The 14387-nt window shown below is 35.9% G+C and overlaps 1 protein-coding gene and 1 non-coding gene across 2 annotated transcripts in view; both read left to right on the top strand.

The window, feature by feature from the left end:
- TRDN (triadin) overlaps positions 1-14387 on the top strand; it is a gene marked incomplete at its 5' end in the record, with an annotated part of 362619 nt that overhangs the window by 101920 nt on the left and 246312 nt on the right. The window contains one exon of the mRNA XM_072965935.1: positions 2974-3183. Within this exon, the coding sequence (XP_072822036.1) occupies positions 2974-3183 (210 nt within the window). The remainder of the gene's footprint in view (positions 1-2973; positions 3184-14387) is intronic.
- TRNAD-AUC (transfer RNA aspartic acid (anticodon AUC)) lies at positions 1702-1771 on the top strand. Its single transcript has one exon. It is a non-coding gene; the product is annotated as a tRNA-Asp (tRNA).

The raw sequence follows: 14387 nt of genomic DNA, 5'->3' as shown, positions 1-14387 counted from the left end.
AATATGTACATGTGAATGAATTTGATTTTATTTTCCCTAATCAGTCTATTTATTTTATGTTATTTATTTTATTTTTAACAGAGGAGGAAAATACCATTTTATGGGAAAAGAAACAAAAAGAGTGAAACTTTATTAACTAGAGTACTTAATTTTGCATGTATTATTTTTATTCCTTCTGCCAACAACTCAAAATTGACTTATAAACTGGGTTTCTACACTAAGTACCCTGTGTATACATCTGTTTGAAGGTTCAACCTTTATTTTTCTATGTTACAAAATTCAGTTACACTGATAACACTTGTACTACAACAAAATAAGTTTATTTGTTACAGATCATCTCTCAATTTTGTTAATGGGGCAAACCAGCCTCCATTAATATGAGTAAACTACAGTATGTCCCTCTTTTCCTGTATTACAAGAAATAAATTAATTGACTAGGAAAGACATTGAGGGAGTCACAGCATCCTTTTTTGGTTCCCTGCAAATGTCTTAGCCTAATGTATATGCTTATTAAGTGGAAACAAATGCCTGCATTTATTGAGAAGTCACTCCCTCAAACTTTGTTTCTAAGCCTTTCCTTATAATGATGATAGGGTTGTAGTCCCAGCTGTGGAAGTGGGGTAAAAGTAATGTTGATGGTTATGATGACTATTATGAGGATTATTCTAAGAATAACTACAATTAGCCTTTTCATTTATGTGAAATTTTTTTGTAAAAAGTGTCAAAAGAAGTTTGAAAATTTGGAGTCTTTTTTTTTTAATTTGGAAATATAATTTAGAAGTAGATAGTAAAATTGAAAATATTTACATATGTATGTTAGAATGTGATTAATCAAAAATTTCTATCTTGATATATGATTCTTTAATTATTATAGACAATGTAGCTCATATTTAAAAAACATGAAATATGTTGTTAAGCCATGATTTTGGCAAAAATATTTGAATTGTTAGGGATATTTTTTTCTCTTTAGTATTCAGTTATTTGCTACACATCTGTATAATTTCTGGTTGGTCTTCAGTTGTTCTTAATTGTAACATGATGTATTTGCTTCAGATGACCTCTGAGTTTCCTCTAGAGAGAACTTTCTATGGGCCAAGGGTTGTCGATATAATCATATATGCCTGCTCTCCACTGAGGGGTGCTTTCTAGCCATACAAAGGCAGCAACTTTACAGGAGAAAAATGAAAGAGCTACAAACATTTTAAAAGTTCACTTTGTACATAAAAATACCATAACAAGAAAAAATACACAGTTAAAGGAAAATATTGCAGCATAAGGTCAGATAAAGTGGTGCTATTCTGTATGTGTGTGCTTATTCATAAACACGCATGCATATATGTGAGTATATACACATGTAAACTCATGTATATATGTACATACACATATACATATATAAGATACATACATATAGATTATGCATATATGCATATGTGTACACAATTTTATGAACCACGAAAAAGAGGTTTACAGAAAAATGAATGAAAAATTTCACAGGATAAGAAATATACATGAAAAATGAACACAAAAAAGCTGATCTCTGGTAATCAAAGAATTGCAAATGAAGTAGAATTTTCCTCCTATGTGACCGCACATATTTTGAACACTGGCAATACCCAGGATTGTCAAGGATAAGGAAAGAGAATGCTGGCATAGACAATTTTTAAAAATAGACTAATTTTCAAACAAATACATGGAGAGGGAGGATATAGTTTAGTGGTAGAGCACATGCTTATCGTGCACGAGGTCCTGGGTTCAATCCCCAGTAGCTCCATTAAAAAAATTAATTAATCAATTAAATAAATAAACCTAATTACATACCCTCCAAAAGAAACATGCAGACAAATATATACATATATTCTCAAAAGATCCAGAACTGATTATATTATTTGTCCCAGAAATTCTATATTTAGGAAATTCTCCTAATGGAAAAAATCATTAATGTGTGCTGAGAAACCTTCTGCCATGTCCCAGGGTAGAAAGCTGTTTGCCTAAATTATGCATAGCCACGGAATGACTTGTCATGCAGCCACTTAAGTGGTATTTTATGGAATACGTATGGCAAAAAAAAGTTTATTATATATTGCCTAGTAAAAAGACAGAACGGACAATGTGATCATGACTTGTCAGAAACAAATAAAACATATTTATATATTTATATTGCATGTCCAGAAAAGTAGGTATAAATATAACAATATGTCCACAGTTGTTTTGGGGTGGTGAGATTACAAATAAGTATGTATTGTAAATCAACTGTAGTTCAATTAAGAAAAACAAACAATTATCTATTTATTTTGCTCATTTAAAATATTTTTTTGAGTTTTCACTCATGAATATACAGACTTTTGAAAGCAGAAATAAAAAAGTTTCTGGGTATAATGAGATTTTTCCAACATTAATCTCTTTGATCTTCTGGGCCCCTTTTACAAATAAAAATGAATGGCCTCAACAGAGGGTCAACTATGCTGTTAAACCAGGATATCCAAGAGGAATTTCATCCATTTGAATTATTTTATCACTGATTTTGTTTCTCTCCCAGAGGAGATATTTTTGCTTCCATTTAGAACTGACGTAAGAGCCTAAATAAAAGAAAGAGGTGCTAAAAAGCAACTTGACCAAAGAAGCCATTGCCCTTGATGGTAGTGGATATAGAAGGTGGTAAGGAAGATGTAAAAATGATTGAAGGGGATGACAAAGTTTGTGGCCTGGATGGCAGTATTTATGGAACTTGGGAGAGGAAGAATGCTGATTACGAGGGTCTGTGGGTATCAGGATGGAGGGTAAACACTGAGGAAGTGAAAATGTGGTAGTGGGTGGGGAGGTATATGCCACTGAAGAGGTGTATTCTGCTATAGAAAATGCTGTCAACAAGCTACGTACACTTATATAGTCTGGGTTTTGTGTTTTTCTTTTTTTGTCATCAATGTTTGATGTGAAATTCTAAATTGTAATTCTCCTTTCTCCATGTTTGATTAGGAAATGCATCTACTACCACAACTGTGATAGACAGCAAAAATGGATCTGTGCCCAAATCCCCTGGAAAAGTGCTGAAGAGGACAGTCACTGAAGACATAGTGACGACATTCAGCTCCCCAGCAGCCTGGCTTCTGGTCATTGCTCTGATCATCACATGGTCGGCTGTGGCTGTTGTTATGTTTGACTTAGTGGATTACAAAAACTTGTCAGGTAAGATCCATGATATTTGATTTTAAATGAAAAGAAACAATATTCCCCTTGGTTCTGGCTTTGTTTCTCGCCCTGCAAATAAGCAAAGCATCCTGCAAACATGCTTGAGGGTCACTACTGAAGTCCAGCTTCCACCTTCATCTTTCCCACCCTTCTTTGCTTGTCATCCTTGTTGACTTCAATTGCAACCGATTTCCTTATTTGAAGAGACGAACAAAAGCTGAATGTTATAGTTTCATGAAGATAATGATTCCAAAGCTTGGTGGATACTTGGTTTGGGAATAGGGACTTTATCAACCATTAATAAAGAATAATTTGTAGGTTTTACATTTGGCAGTATAAAATCAAACCAAACCAAACCAAGTAAAATACTCCTGGACAAATGGAAAGTTGTGTAAAGTATTTTTAAGTCCCTCTACCATCTGGCTCCAAAATTCCTTCCCATTCTTGTTGCCCTTCCATTAAAACATCCTATTTTGAATTCCTGAAAATAAGGGGTGTTAAAAAGATTTTCCAAGAATTGTAATAAGATACTACATCTTAAGTAGCCATGTTTTTCTTATGGATTTTGAGTAAAATAGGAGTAACATCAGTGAGGAAATTTAGATTTTCATTATGGCCTATTTAATCTTTGAGTATGTCATTCATCTCTTTGTTCAAGGTCTTTTTGTATTTTTAAAATTATATTTGTCTATTTTCACATCTGACATGCTCTACTGACTGGGGGTTCCTCGAAGTAAAGAATCAGTCAGGTGCTCAATAACTATTAAATTAATAGACGAATGAGTTTATACTTATGACTTTGTATCACAAGCAAAAACATTTTATTAACCTCTTAATGTGCTCCATAGTTGCAGTGCACACCCACCCCTCGATTCCCTTGTTCTCTCTTCAGTAGGAGCAGAATCAGTAGGACCCAGAAATGATAAATACTGTGAATTGCATCCTCTATCCTGAAGGATCCTCTATTCTCATTATGCCATTTTACTCCTTCAACAATTACTCATCAAGTATGTACTACATGTGCCAGGAAATGGCTGTGTTAAAAGAAATGCAAGTATAAATAGCACAGAGTCATAAAACTGTATAATTTGGGTTTATTGACATGGAGATGCGATTGAGATGACTCTGCCCTGTGTACCGTTGCTAGCTGGCTAGCTGGGCTGGAGTGAGCATCATCTAGCAGGTAGAGATAAGTCCCATGATGTCATTCAAAACAAAAGGGCTATTTATCCAGAACCTTAAACCTCTGCTTTAAATAGGCAACAGTTTTGGTTTACTGTGTAATGCAGGCTCTTAATACACAATTGAAATGCCTATAATATAAAATATGACCCCGAACTTTAAGTGAAAAGCAGTTCATTGCATTACTCTAGGGGATTTCATTTCCCTTGAGCCTGTGTTGACTCTGACATTTCATCTGTTCTTTTCTTTTTTAGAATTTCATTCATTTAGATTTTAGAACCAAATATGGTCATAAAATATATTTCTTCGATATTTACAGTAAATATATTTTAAGAATTGCAAGTAGATCTAATATTTGTATAGTTAATAATTTAATAAGTGCACTACAGAAATTACTGTTGAATGTGTTCTTGATTATTTTATAAAATGAGCTGCTACCTATAATTAGACTTTCAGATTAGATTACTTAAATGTAAAACACACAATCCACAGTAGAACTACCTTGGACCACTGGAATTAGGTGCTATGGATAATGCTTACATGACTGGCATTTTGTCTGATAGGGAAAAACATAACCTCTGTGTTACTACTACTTCATTTCTTTCAAGAAGTGCTTGTCAAGTCTATCTTCTTTGTCAAGACCTCTCCTCCAGTTCTCTATTTTTATTAATGACCTAACCATCTATCCATTCCCTGCAAAGAGAAACCTGCAAGTCATCTTTTAAATCTGCTGGGCACCTGATCAGTTACCATACTCTGCCAGCCAACCCACAATATGTCTCATAAATTTGCTTTTATTACCACGATCTCCATTACTACACTTCAGACCTTCATTCTCTTTTGAGGAGACTAATGCAGTTGCTTCTTGTCTCTCTCATTCAGTCTCTCCTCTTTAACAGTGCTCCCAGGGTATCTTCTTAAAAACACAAATTTCATTGGTTATTTTTGCCAAGTACAAATTCCTTGGCACATAATTCAAATCCTCAGCTTTGTTCTTTATTTTCATCTTGAACTCAGCTCATGCAGCCCATTTTCCAGCCACACTCCCTCCTGCTCTTCCCTGTTTTCTTTCCCTAGGAAAATATATACTCTCATTCCTCCCTGTCTCGGCTCATTCTGCCCTTCTCCCACCCTTCCGTCCAGTATAGCATAAAGTATAGTAAAGCTGTAAAGAACATGAACGCTGGTGCTGGATTTCCATGCTATTAAATGCAGATCTTACCACTTTCTAGCTGTTGTGATACCGGGAAAGTCACGCAGCCTCTCTTTGCTTCAGTTTCATAATCTATACAGTAGGGATAATAATATTACCTTTGTAATAAGATTGTTAAGAGAATTATGTAAGTGAATATATTTGAAGTATTTAGAACAGAACTGTATAAATTTTAATATCACTAGTAAGAGATGCATTCCTCAGTTTTCTTGGGTGAATTCATCCCTTTTTTTGTGAAACATGCCTAGACTTCCTAAGAAAAATTCGCTGTGCCATTCTTCATTCCCTTAGTGCCTTCTGGGCACTTGTGTTATCAGCAGTTAACACATTATATTATAAGTATCTGTTTACTTGTCCATCTCGCTCAAAAATATGAACTTTTTCAAGAAAGAAATTCTAGTATTCATCTGTCCTTTATTTCACCTGTCCTTAATTTCTTACTAAGTATAATGTCTTAACACTATTCATACAATACTATGGTCTATCTGTCTGAGTTTGATCAGAGTAGAGTGACTATGAGTGATGGAAGACAGGGACTTTATTTCATATGGCTTATCCGCCCAAGGGAGCTGATTAAGCGGTCTAGGTGAGGCTATTGTCATTTCTCTGGCACTGGGTCAGCAGTCAGCCCAGTCGAAGTTGGTGTAGAGTAGAAAAAATATCTTTCTCCTCTTTCTTTCTAAATTCTTGGCTGGGGCCTCTCTAACAAAAGACAAATTAATGTGAGAAAAGCATTTGGATTTATTTAGTATAAGTTTTATGTGACACAGGAGCACTCATAAGGAAATGAAGACCTTAAGAAGCACTTAAACCTGACTATTTAATGCTAGGTTTTATGAAAAGTGGGAAGTGGTGAAAAAATGTGACAGGATGAAAAAAAAGTTCGGAGCTAAATGTAGTAAATTGGGGGACAGAGTAAATCCTGTTCATTCAGAGTCCTCTGGGCATTTGGAGATGAGAACATTTCTTTCCTCCAGGCATAGGGAGGGCTCCTGACCTGCTTCAAGGGAAGGTCAGAAAGTTCTTCTTGCACCTGCTATTTCTCCAGTTCCTTTAGTTGAAAATATTCAAGGTACCATATTTTGAGGTAGCATGTCCTGAACCGCATCACTGAAAAGGGCAGATGGAAACAGAACAGAGGTGATGGAGGACAGACTGGAACCCTCATTTGACTCTCACCACCTCAAATTACATTGGTGTGGGTGAGCTTGCAGGATAAGCGGGTGCCTTCTACCTCGGGAGCACAAACACATGGGACCAGGGTTTGGAGATGCTGAAGGAGGAGATAGAGTGGGAACTGGCAGAGATGCTGTCAGCTGCTGTCACAGGTCAAGGTCAGCCAGCCTATCTGTGAGAATGTGCCTGAGAGGTGACAGCACCTGCCCTTCACCAACTTTCAGAGAATAAACAATGGCTGTTCTTTATTTGCCTTCCAAAGCTTGTGCATATTTCTCTTGTACCCAACTGTTAACCTGAACCATACATGTAAGGGAATTCTGGGAAATGTAGTTCCAGTTTAGCGATTTGACAGCACACAGAGCCACCCCATAGGGTGACTATATAATTTATCATCCAAAACAGGACACTTGTGAGAGTGAAATGGAGAGCTAATAATAGTTATCTCAGGACAACAGGCACAAACCAAGGCATCTGATTACTCGGATATTATCCACCTTGCCTTAGTTTTCTCCTGGAAGATGAATGTCTTCAGAAAATCCAAGCTGGGGTCGAGGGGAAGGAACTGTTGCTTTCTTAGTAACTGAGTTTAGGGGGTCGCAAAGATTGCTAGCGGCCTTGCCCCCAAGCTTCCGCAGTCAGCCAGGAAATACTTCCAGAAAGCAGAGGGGTGCCCTGACAATTTAATGACTCTTTCAGGATCAGAATTCGTGGTCTTTGGTTGACATTCCCTACAAACTTCTTTGCCTTATTTACAAAGAGGCAACTATCTCTCCAAACAATAAATGCAAACAAATAGAATTTCTAAAGAAATGGCTACAAACTTAGGCATTAGTGGGTGTTAACGATTTTCCTCTAGGTCAGAATGTACAGGTACAAACTGTAGTAATTTGTAGCTTTTCTTATGTTAAGAACAAGGGTCATAACTGTTTAGCACCCTCATCCATAAGAAGGAAAAATCATTGTATGGCTGTCCCAGGGGGTCTGAAAATAGATTTGGTAACTTTTGCAGGCATTTCACAAAATATACTTATTTCAAAACAATTTTATAGGAATTAATAAAGATAATCTATGCAAAACAAACCTGCTTGGCACATAGGAGGCACTCATTAAATGTAACCTGAATTTGAATCTTATTATCAGGAAGTAAGATCAGTAATCTGAGAAGAGAGCCAGCAAGGACATGATGGTAGGAAGCATCAATTTCTTATGAAAGTCTTGCAGACATCTCCTGATGCGCCTTTTAAATAGATTTTCTAATGAGGTGTGCCATTTATCTACTGCTCTTGAAAATTAATTTCCCTGATTTTTTTTCCCTTGGCACTTAGCCCAGTTAAGCAGGTGCACTGTTTGTCAGGCCCTGAGTTTAGAGGAGTAAAGTGATTCAGGGAATACCCAAAGTCAATCAGAAAATATAAATTTAACATTTGATAGTTATATATGTGTGTGTGTGTGTGTGTGTGTGTGTTTATAGAGCTGTCTGTGTGACTGCATATATATGAATATGTTATTACTATTTCAGGAGACTTAGAAGACTGAGACGCTAAATGCAACATTTTGGACTTTTATCAGTTTTCATGCGTACTGAGGTTTCAAGAATAGTTGACATTTTGTGTGCTTCTTATGCTGATTCAAGTCTTATCTCAAATCCCACATTTTCTGTTCAATGTCCCAGACCTATTTGGTCCTCTTGGCCACTACGTTTAAAGGATGCATTTCATTACTCAACTCCAGTCTACTTATAAATACCTCAAGGAAGCAGAAGTTTTTATAGTCCAATGATTCCCAGATCTTGATCAAAGTTTGTTGATTCATCATGAAATGAGGAAAAAGGTAAAGAAAAATGTACTCACTTTTGAGGGGAGAGTGTAGCTGAAGTAACATGTACGAGGTCCTGGGTTCAATCCCTAGTGCCTCCTTTAAAAATAAATAAATAAATAAATAAATAAACCTAATTACTTCCCCCAACCAAAAAAAAAAAAAAAAAAAAAAGAGGAAAACAAAAATGTATTCACTTTAAAGAGGTGTCTTTAGTTCTATCGTTCCTACAGTTTTGGTCTCAAAATTCTCTTTGAAATGATGGTACTGACAGGGATTCTCTCTGTCATAGTTTTTAAATGACATTTTTTTTACAAAATAAAAAGTTGGCTGTTCGATGTTGGCCCCAGGTTTTTGCTGGTGGTGGATTTCAAGGTCAAAAATTCCCAAAGTTCGATGCCAATGCTCTTTACCACTCACTTAAACCTTAGCAAATGGGACTTTATATTTGTGAATGTGTCTGGGTGGATACAATTAAAACCAGACTGTATGTTAGCAGCCCGCTTTCTGATGGTCCAGCTATGACACCTCTTTTAGTGCTGCGCTTAAATTCAGTTCCTTAGAGGAAACTTTCTGAACTTTCAATGTAAAGCAAGTCACTCTATCATAGTTCCGCATTATATTCTTTACTCTTTACTCATAGGACTTACACGTTGTGTACATCTAATTGGATATGGTTATTGATTTAATCCCTCTGTTCTCCACTGATCTGTGAAGTTTCTAAGGAAAATGGCTGTGTCTATTTTTTTTCACTTGATTTTCCCAGCAGTTAGGAGTGTTTATTTAGCACTGTGATCACACTTGAATGAATGTTGAAGTGAAAGGATGAATAAATAAGTAAAAAAACAAAGGAAGAGGTGGTGATGTATCTTAAACTCTGAATGCTAAGTAATGAACATAGTATTTCTTTATAGTTTGCAATGATTTTGATAGTGTTAGGATTCACTTTTTAAATCTCTGTTACCCTGATTGGATTTTAAGCATCCCAAAGGTAAGGACTGTGTTATTTATCTCAGTATTCTTGTTAACCTACTTACTGTCTGACACATATTGTTAAATACAGTTTGTATGATCTTAACAGAAGTTATTTGCTAAGCACATAGAGCAAGCAAATAAGCAAAAAAATATGACGCTAACAACAAAAGAACACATGGACTTCGAGACCAGAATAAGTAGCTGAACGCAGGCTCTGGGAGCTAGAGTACTGGGTTAGAGTTCTGACTTCTGTGCAAGCCTGGGAAAATTACTCCTCTGTGCCTGCTTCACTCTCTGAAGGCAACACTAGTGTCTGCTTCATATGGTTCTGTGAGCAGTGGATGTTAATATACATGAAATACGTGTAATTTTGCATGGCACATAGTAATTGTTAGATTAAATTGTAGTTAGTATTATTTTAATTTTTTCTTCATGACTTTAGCATATTTCAATGTTTCAAAAAGATGAATTGACTACATGGTATCCAATTTTAAATGCCACTTAAATATACATAGATTCTACCAATTATACAATAGAAATCCAATGATTAAATTATTCTCTTTTTTTTACCATTGAAGGGATGTTCTAGCCATTTTGAAATTGTTTGTTATTCTTTTATGACACAGTAAGCACAAAATTCATGGCCCTGCATGCTACATTTTAATATGGTGAAAAGAACTTCAAAATTACGTCTTCCACTAACACTGAGCAATAGAATAGCTAAAAAGAATATATAATACAGTCAAGAGTTTCCAAAACCAAATCTTGAGTTTATGAAATGCATGGTTATTAAATGATTAGTCAGGATATGCTAATTATTATTTAACCCCAAAATTAATCTCTCTCTTCTCCACTGGCCTGCTAAGTTTATAACATAATGATCCAAGTAAGTCATCTAACTGGAGTACTGTTATATTTTGACTGTTCTCAAAAAGTAACAGTTGAGAAACAGCAAAGGACAACTTAGAGATATATCTTGAAACAATTAAATATTGAAATAATCAGACCATTTTAACTAAAGATGCTTGTGTTCAATTTCATTAGGGTTCCATACAAGAACACATCTCTAAAATACTGACGTTAGTTAATAGATAAAGATGAGTATGGGAAATTTTCAGTTGAGAAAATGTTAAAAATCAGAAGGAAAATGCCCATGCCTCAGATGTTGCATGGCAAGGATTGGAGCTACACTGTGACTATTCACATGTAGATTAGAAAAGTGATAGTCATTTCCTTGTGCAGTCAATAAAACAACTAGCTCACTGAAACTGCTTTTAAATCAGGATCCTAGTTTTTCTTTGGTTTAAACACATCTAAATAGCTAACATCTGCAAGTATTTTCATTTTTCAAAGTTGGAATTCAAATGGGTTTTATCTTTTAGAGTCTGCTGTATGTCAAGAGCTTTGTGTTCACTCTGGAGAAGCCTGATAATTGTCATGTAATATGGGTAGCATCCAGAGATCCGAGGGAGGAGAGAGAGGAAGAGGATGATGAGAGAAATGGAGAGAGGAAGGGAGGGAAAGGGAAAATGACAGTGGTTTGGGAGTATGTGTTTATCTGGAATGTTAAATGAGAAACTGAGGCATATTCAGAATTTTAAGAATATGAGCAAAAATTAATTTGTACTGGGCAGCACCAAACCAAAAGAGGTTAGAAACACTCCACTGGCAGGAGCCGGGGAAAGACTTTTACAGAGAAGAGGTGGAAACAAAGCAAGGAAATCATTTGATTGGTTACACCCTAACAGTTTGCCTTACATGGGAAAGGCTTAGTTGGCTCTTAGTGACTGGTTGTCCGTAGGTTTGATTTCTTAAACTTGAGACACTTAAAGGCTTAGATTTTGTTTGCTTACAAAGGCTACTAAGGCGTTAAAACCACCTCAGTGTAATGGTTTCCATGTATAATTAATTTCAATGGAAAGTACAAGTATTGCTTCAGGAAGATCTTGCCCTCTAAAGGGGCTTCTTATTACTCTTAAAGAAATGTGTGTGTCTGGGTGTGTATGAGAGGAAAGAGCCTCAGGAAGCATGTTTTTTATGTTGCTACATTTAAATGTTGCTGGATTCAAATGGCATCTCTTTCCTGTATCTTCACAATCTCCCTTCTATTCCCTCCTTCCTTTCTAGCTGTGTTTATGTGTTTTCTAACTTGGAAAAACCAACAAACTTCCCTCACCTCCCTATATCCCTGCTTAGCTACAAGCCTTTCTGTTTCTGTCCCTCTAGCCAAGTGCCTCAACTAAGAGATGATCTGACACTGTGATCCTGCTGAAATGTCTCAAATACACGCTTAACTTCTTAATGAAAAATTGAACAAATGAACAAAAGATCAAATCACATATTTAACATTTTCATCTTGATTAAACCTTGCAGCACTAGAATTGTTGACTGGCACTTCCTTATTAAAACCCTATTGTCTTAACGACTTTCATAACTCTTTTTTTGCACCATTAGCTTCTTGCCCCTGTTAGACAATATCACCTTATTTCATTGCTTCAGCTGCGATGACTTTGTGTTGCCCATACAAGTGATGAGTAAGCTGCCATCATATTTAGCCTGCTTATCTTTAATATATAGCTCTGAATCTAATAACAAGATTACCCTTCTCTAAAATGGCTAGATAGTTAGATTTAAAGGCTAAGAGCAGTGACACATTTCTAAACAATTAAAGCGTGCAAGATAAGTTTTAAGAAAATGCATTCCTCCCACCATGAGATTCAGTAAGCTATTTTTATTGTGAAAAAATATCAGCTCATCAGCATTTTTATTTTCCCCTTAATTGACCTACTTGCCCAGAATTTTGCTTATAACTGACCTTCACACATAATGACTTCCCAGTCCACAGCTTTAACCATAATCCCTCTCCAGTTTTTCTAATTGCACGGAGATGTTCAGTTGGAGTATCAAACTCAGAATTCCTAACTGAGTAACGGAGCTGGTTCTATTTCTTTCCAGGCCTGCCTCCTGAATTCCAAATCTAGTTTATTTTCCAATTTCTTAAGTCAGAAACATAGGATTCCTTACAAACTTATTTTAACTGGTTCCCCACTACCCATGAACATTTAGTGATCAGAAAGGACTCATTAGACTTTGTAAACATCTCTTGATTCTGTTCGGTACTCTGCCTTGTCTCCAGAACACCTGTCTTGGTTTCCCCCTCAATTGTTGTGGTAGCCACATATTTTTTTCTTTACTTCTAGTCTTGCCTCTGCCTCCTTTCTCATTCTGAGGCCAGATCACCACAAATTGTAAATCTTATTTTATTATTTCTATGTTTAAATGTTTAGATGTTTTCCTTCAAATATAAATATGTATATGAAGTAAATGTATGAAATAATGAAAAGATAAACCAAAATTAACAAAATTAGGTAGCTTTCAAAAGAAGAGCACAGTATAGCAACAGAACTTTTCTAAATGTGTGCTCTTAAAGGGTTTTGACTTAGGGAACTTGTAAATTTTTTATAATTAAAAACATTTTAAATAAATAAAAGTCATCACTAAAAATTGAAAACACACTGAAGCAAATGAACCTAATTCCATATCAAGTTATTGGTATAGCCAAAGATAATAATTCCTTCAAATAACTTTAAAATATCCCATTCTAACTGTCCTAACTTTGGACATTTTTTGAGCTTTGGGCAAGAAAGTATCAGACCAGTGATTATAGAACAGACATGCATACTGAAGTACTTACGGATCTGGGATTAAGAATTTAAGTCTATATGATTTGCTTTCAGATTTTTAGCAAATTAGAGAAAAAGAAAAGATGAATGTGGATAAAGGAGAAGTAGAAACAAGATTGGTAAAATGCTGATAATACTGGAGCTAGGTGTGGTAGGTCTGTATTGTATCCCCTCTGCTAAAATAGAACTGTGTTTTCCAGAATTCCCTCCTCTGTGTAGTTGTGGGTTTGTGTGAGCCAGCAGAATCACTGTGTGTGACATTTGCAAGCCAGAGGCATGCAGGACCAAAAAGATCGTTGCAGGGAACCAGGCGCAGGTGGGCACACCTGTTGTCACTGATCCCTTGGCTCACCTTGGGGGCATGGGACAGCAGCTGTTCCTGCAGCAATGCCAGCTCCTGCCAGGCCTCCTTTGGCTTCTGCCACTCCTGGCCTGGGTGCATATTTAGCTCCTTGAGAAGGGCAACGGCTTCCTCTCTTTGAGGAGGGAGATTTGGAGGTCATGGGACCCATACCATTCCAATGTGCTCTCCCATCCCTCACAGGCTCCAGATTTCATAGCTCTCCTTACTTTTACTTTACTTTATTTTTCCTTCCCAAGTGCTTCTTATTCTGCCCTCAGGCCCCAACCCTACATGCATAAGTAAAAATCTTTCATAGTTTGGTTAATATTAGAAGTACCATGGGAATTTCATGAATCCAACTTTTTATTTCACCATATTCTGAGGATTGTTCATTGAGGATGAGGATAACAGATTATAGTGAATTTCCAACTTTTGTATATGGTCTACATTGAAAATCTAGTTGAAGGAAAATATATTCAGTGACAATTGGTTTTGAAGTTAAATCATATTTGTAATTCAGGGCAGGTGATTACACACAACTTTTAAAAGAACTTTTTATATTTTAAATTACAGCATCTATCATTGAGCAGGCTAATATCATGATACACACTCATTTGTAAAAGAAGGCATTTAAATATTTCAAAATGAGGTTTTATCATCCTTTTCTCTGTAGAAACATCTGAAAGGTGCTCTATAGAAGCATCTCACAAATTATTCATGACTTAATTACCAGGTCTAAAATGAACTGACCTAATATTTATGTTTCTTGCTAAATCACAAAGTGTAAATTCAACAAATACAAAAAATCATT

The sequence above is a fragment of the Vicugna pacos genome, chromosome 8 (assembly GCF_048564905.1).
Source record: "Vicugna pacos chromosome 8, VicPac4, whole genome shotgun sequence".
Lineage (NCBI taxonomy): Eukaryota > Metazoa > Chordata > Mammalia > Artiodactyla > Camelidae > Vicugna > Vicugna pacos.
This window is presented reverse-complemented; position numbering and strand designations above follow the sequence as displayed.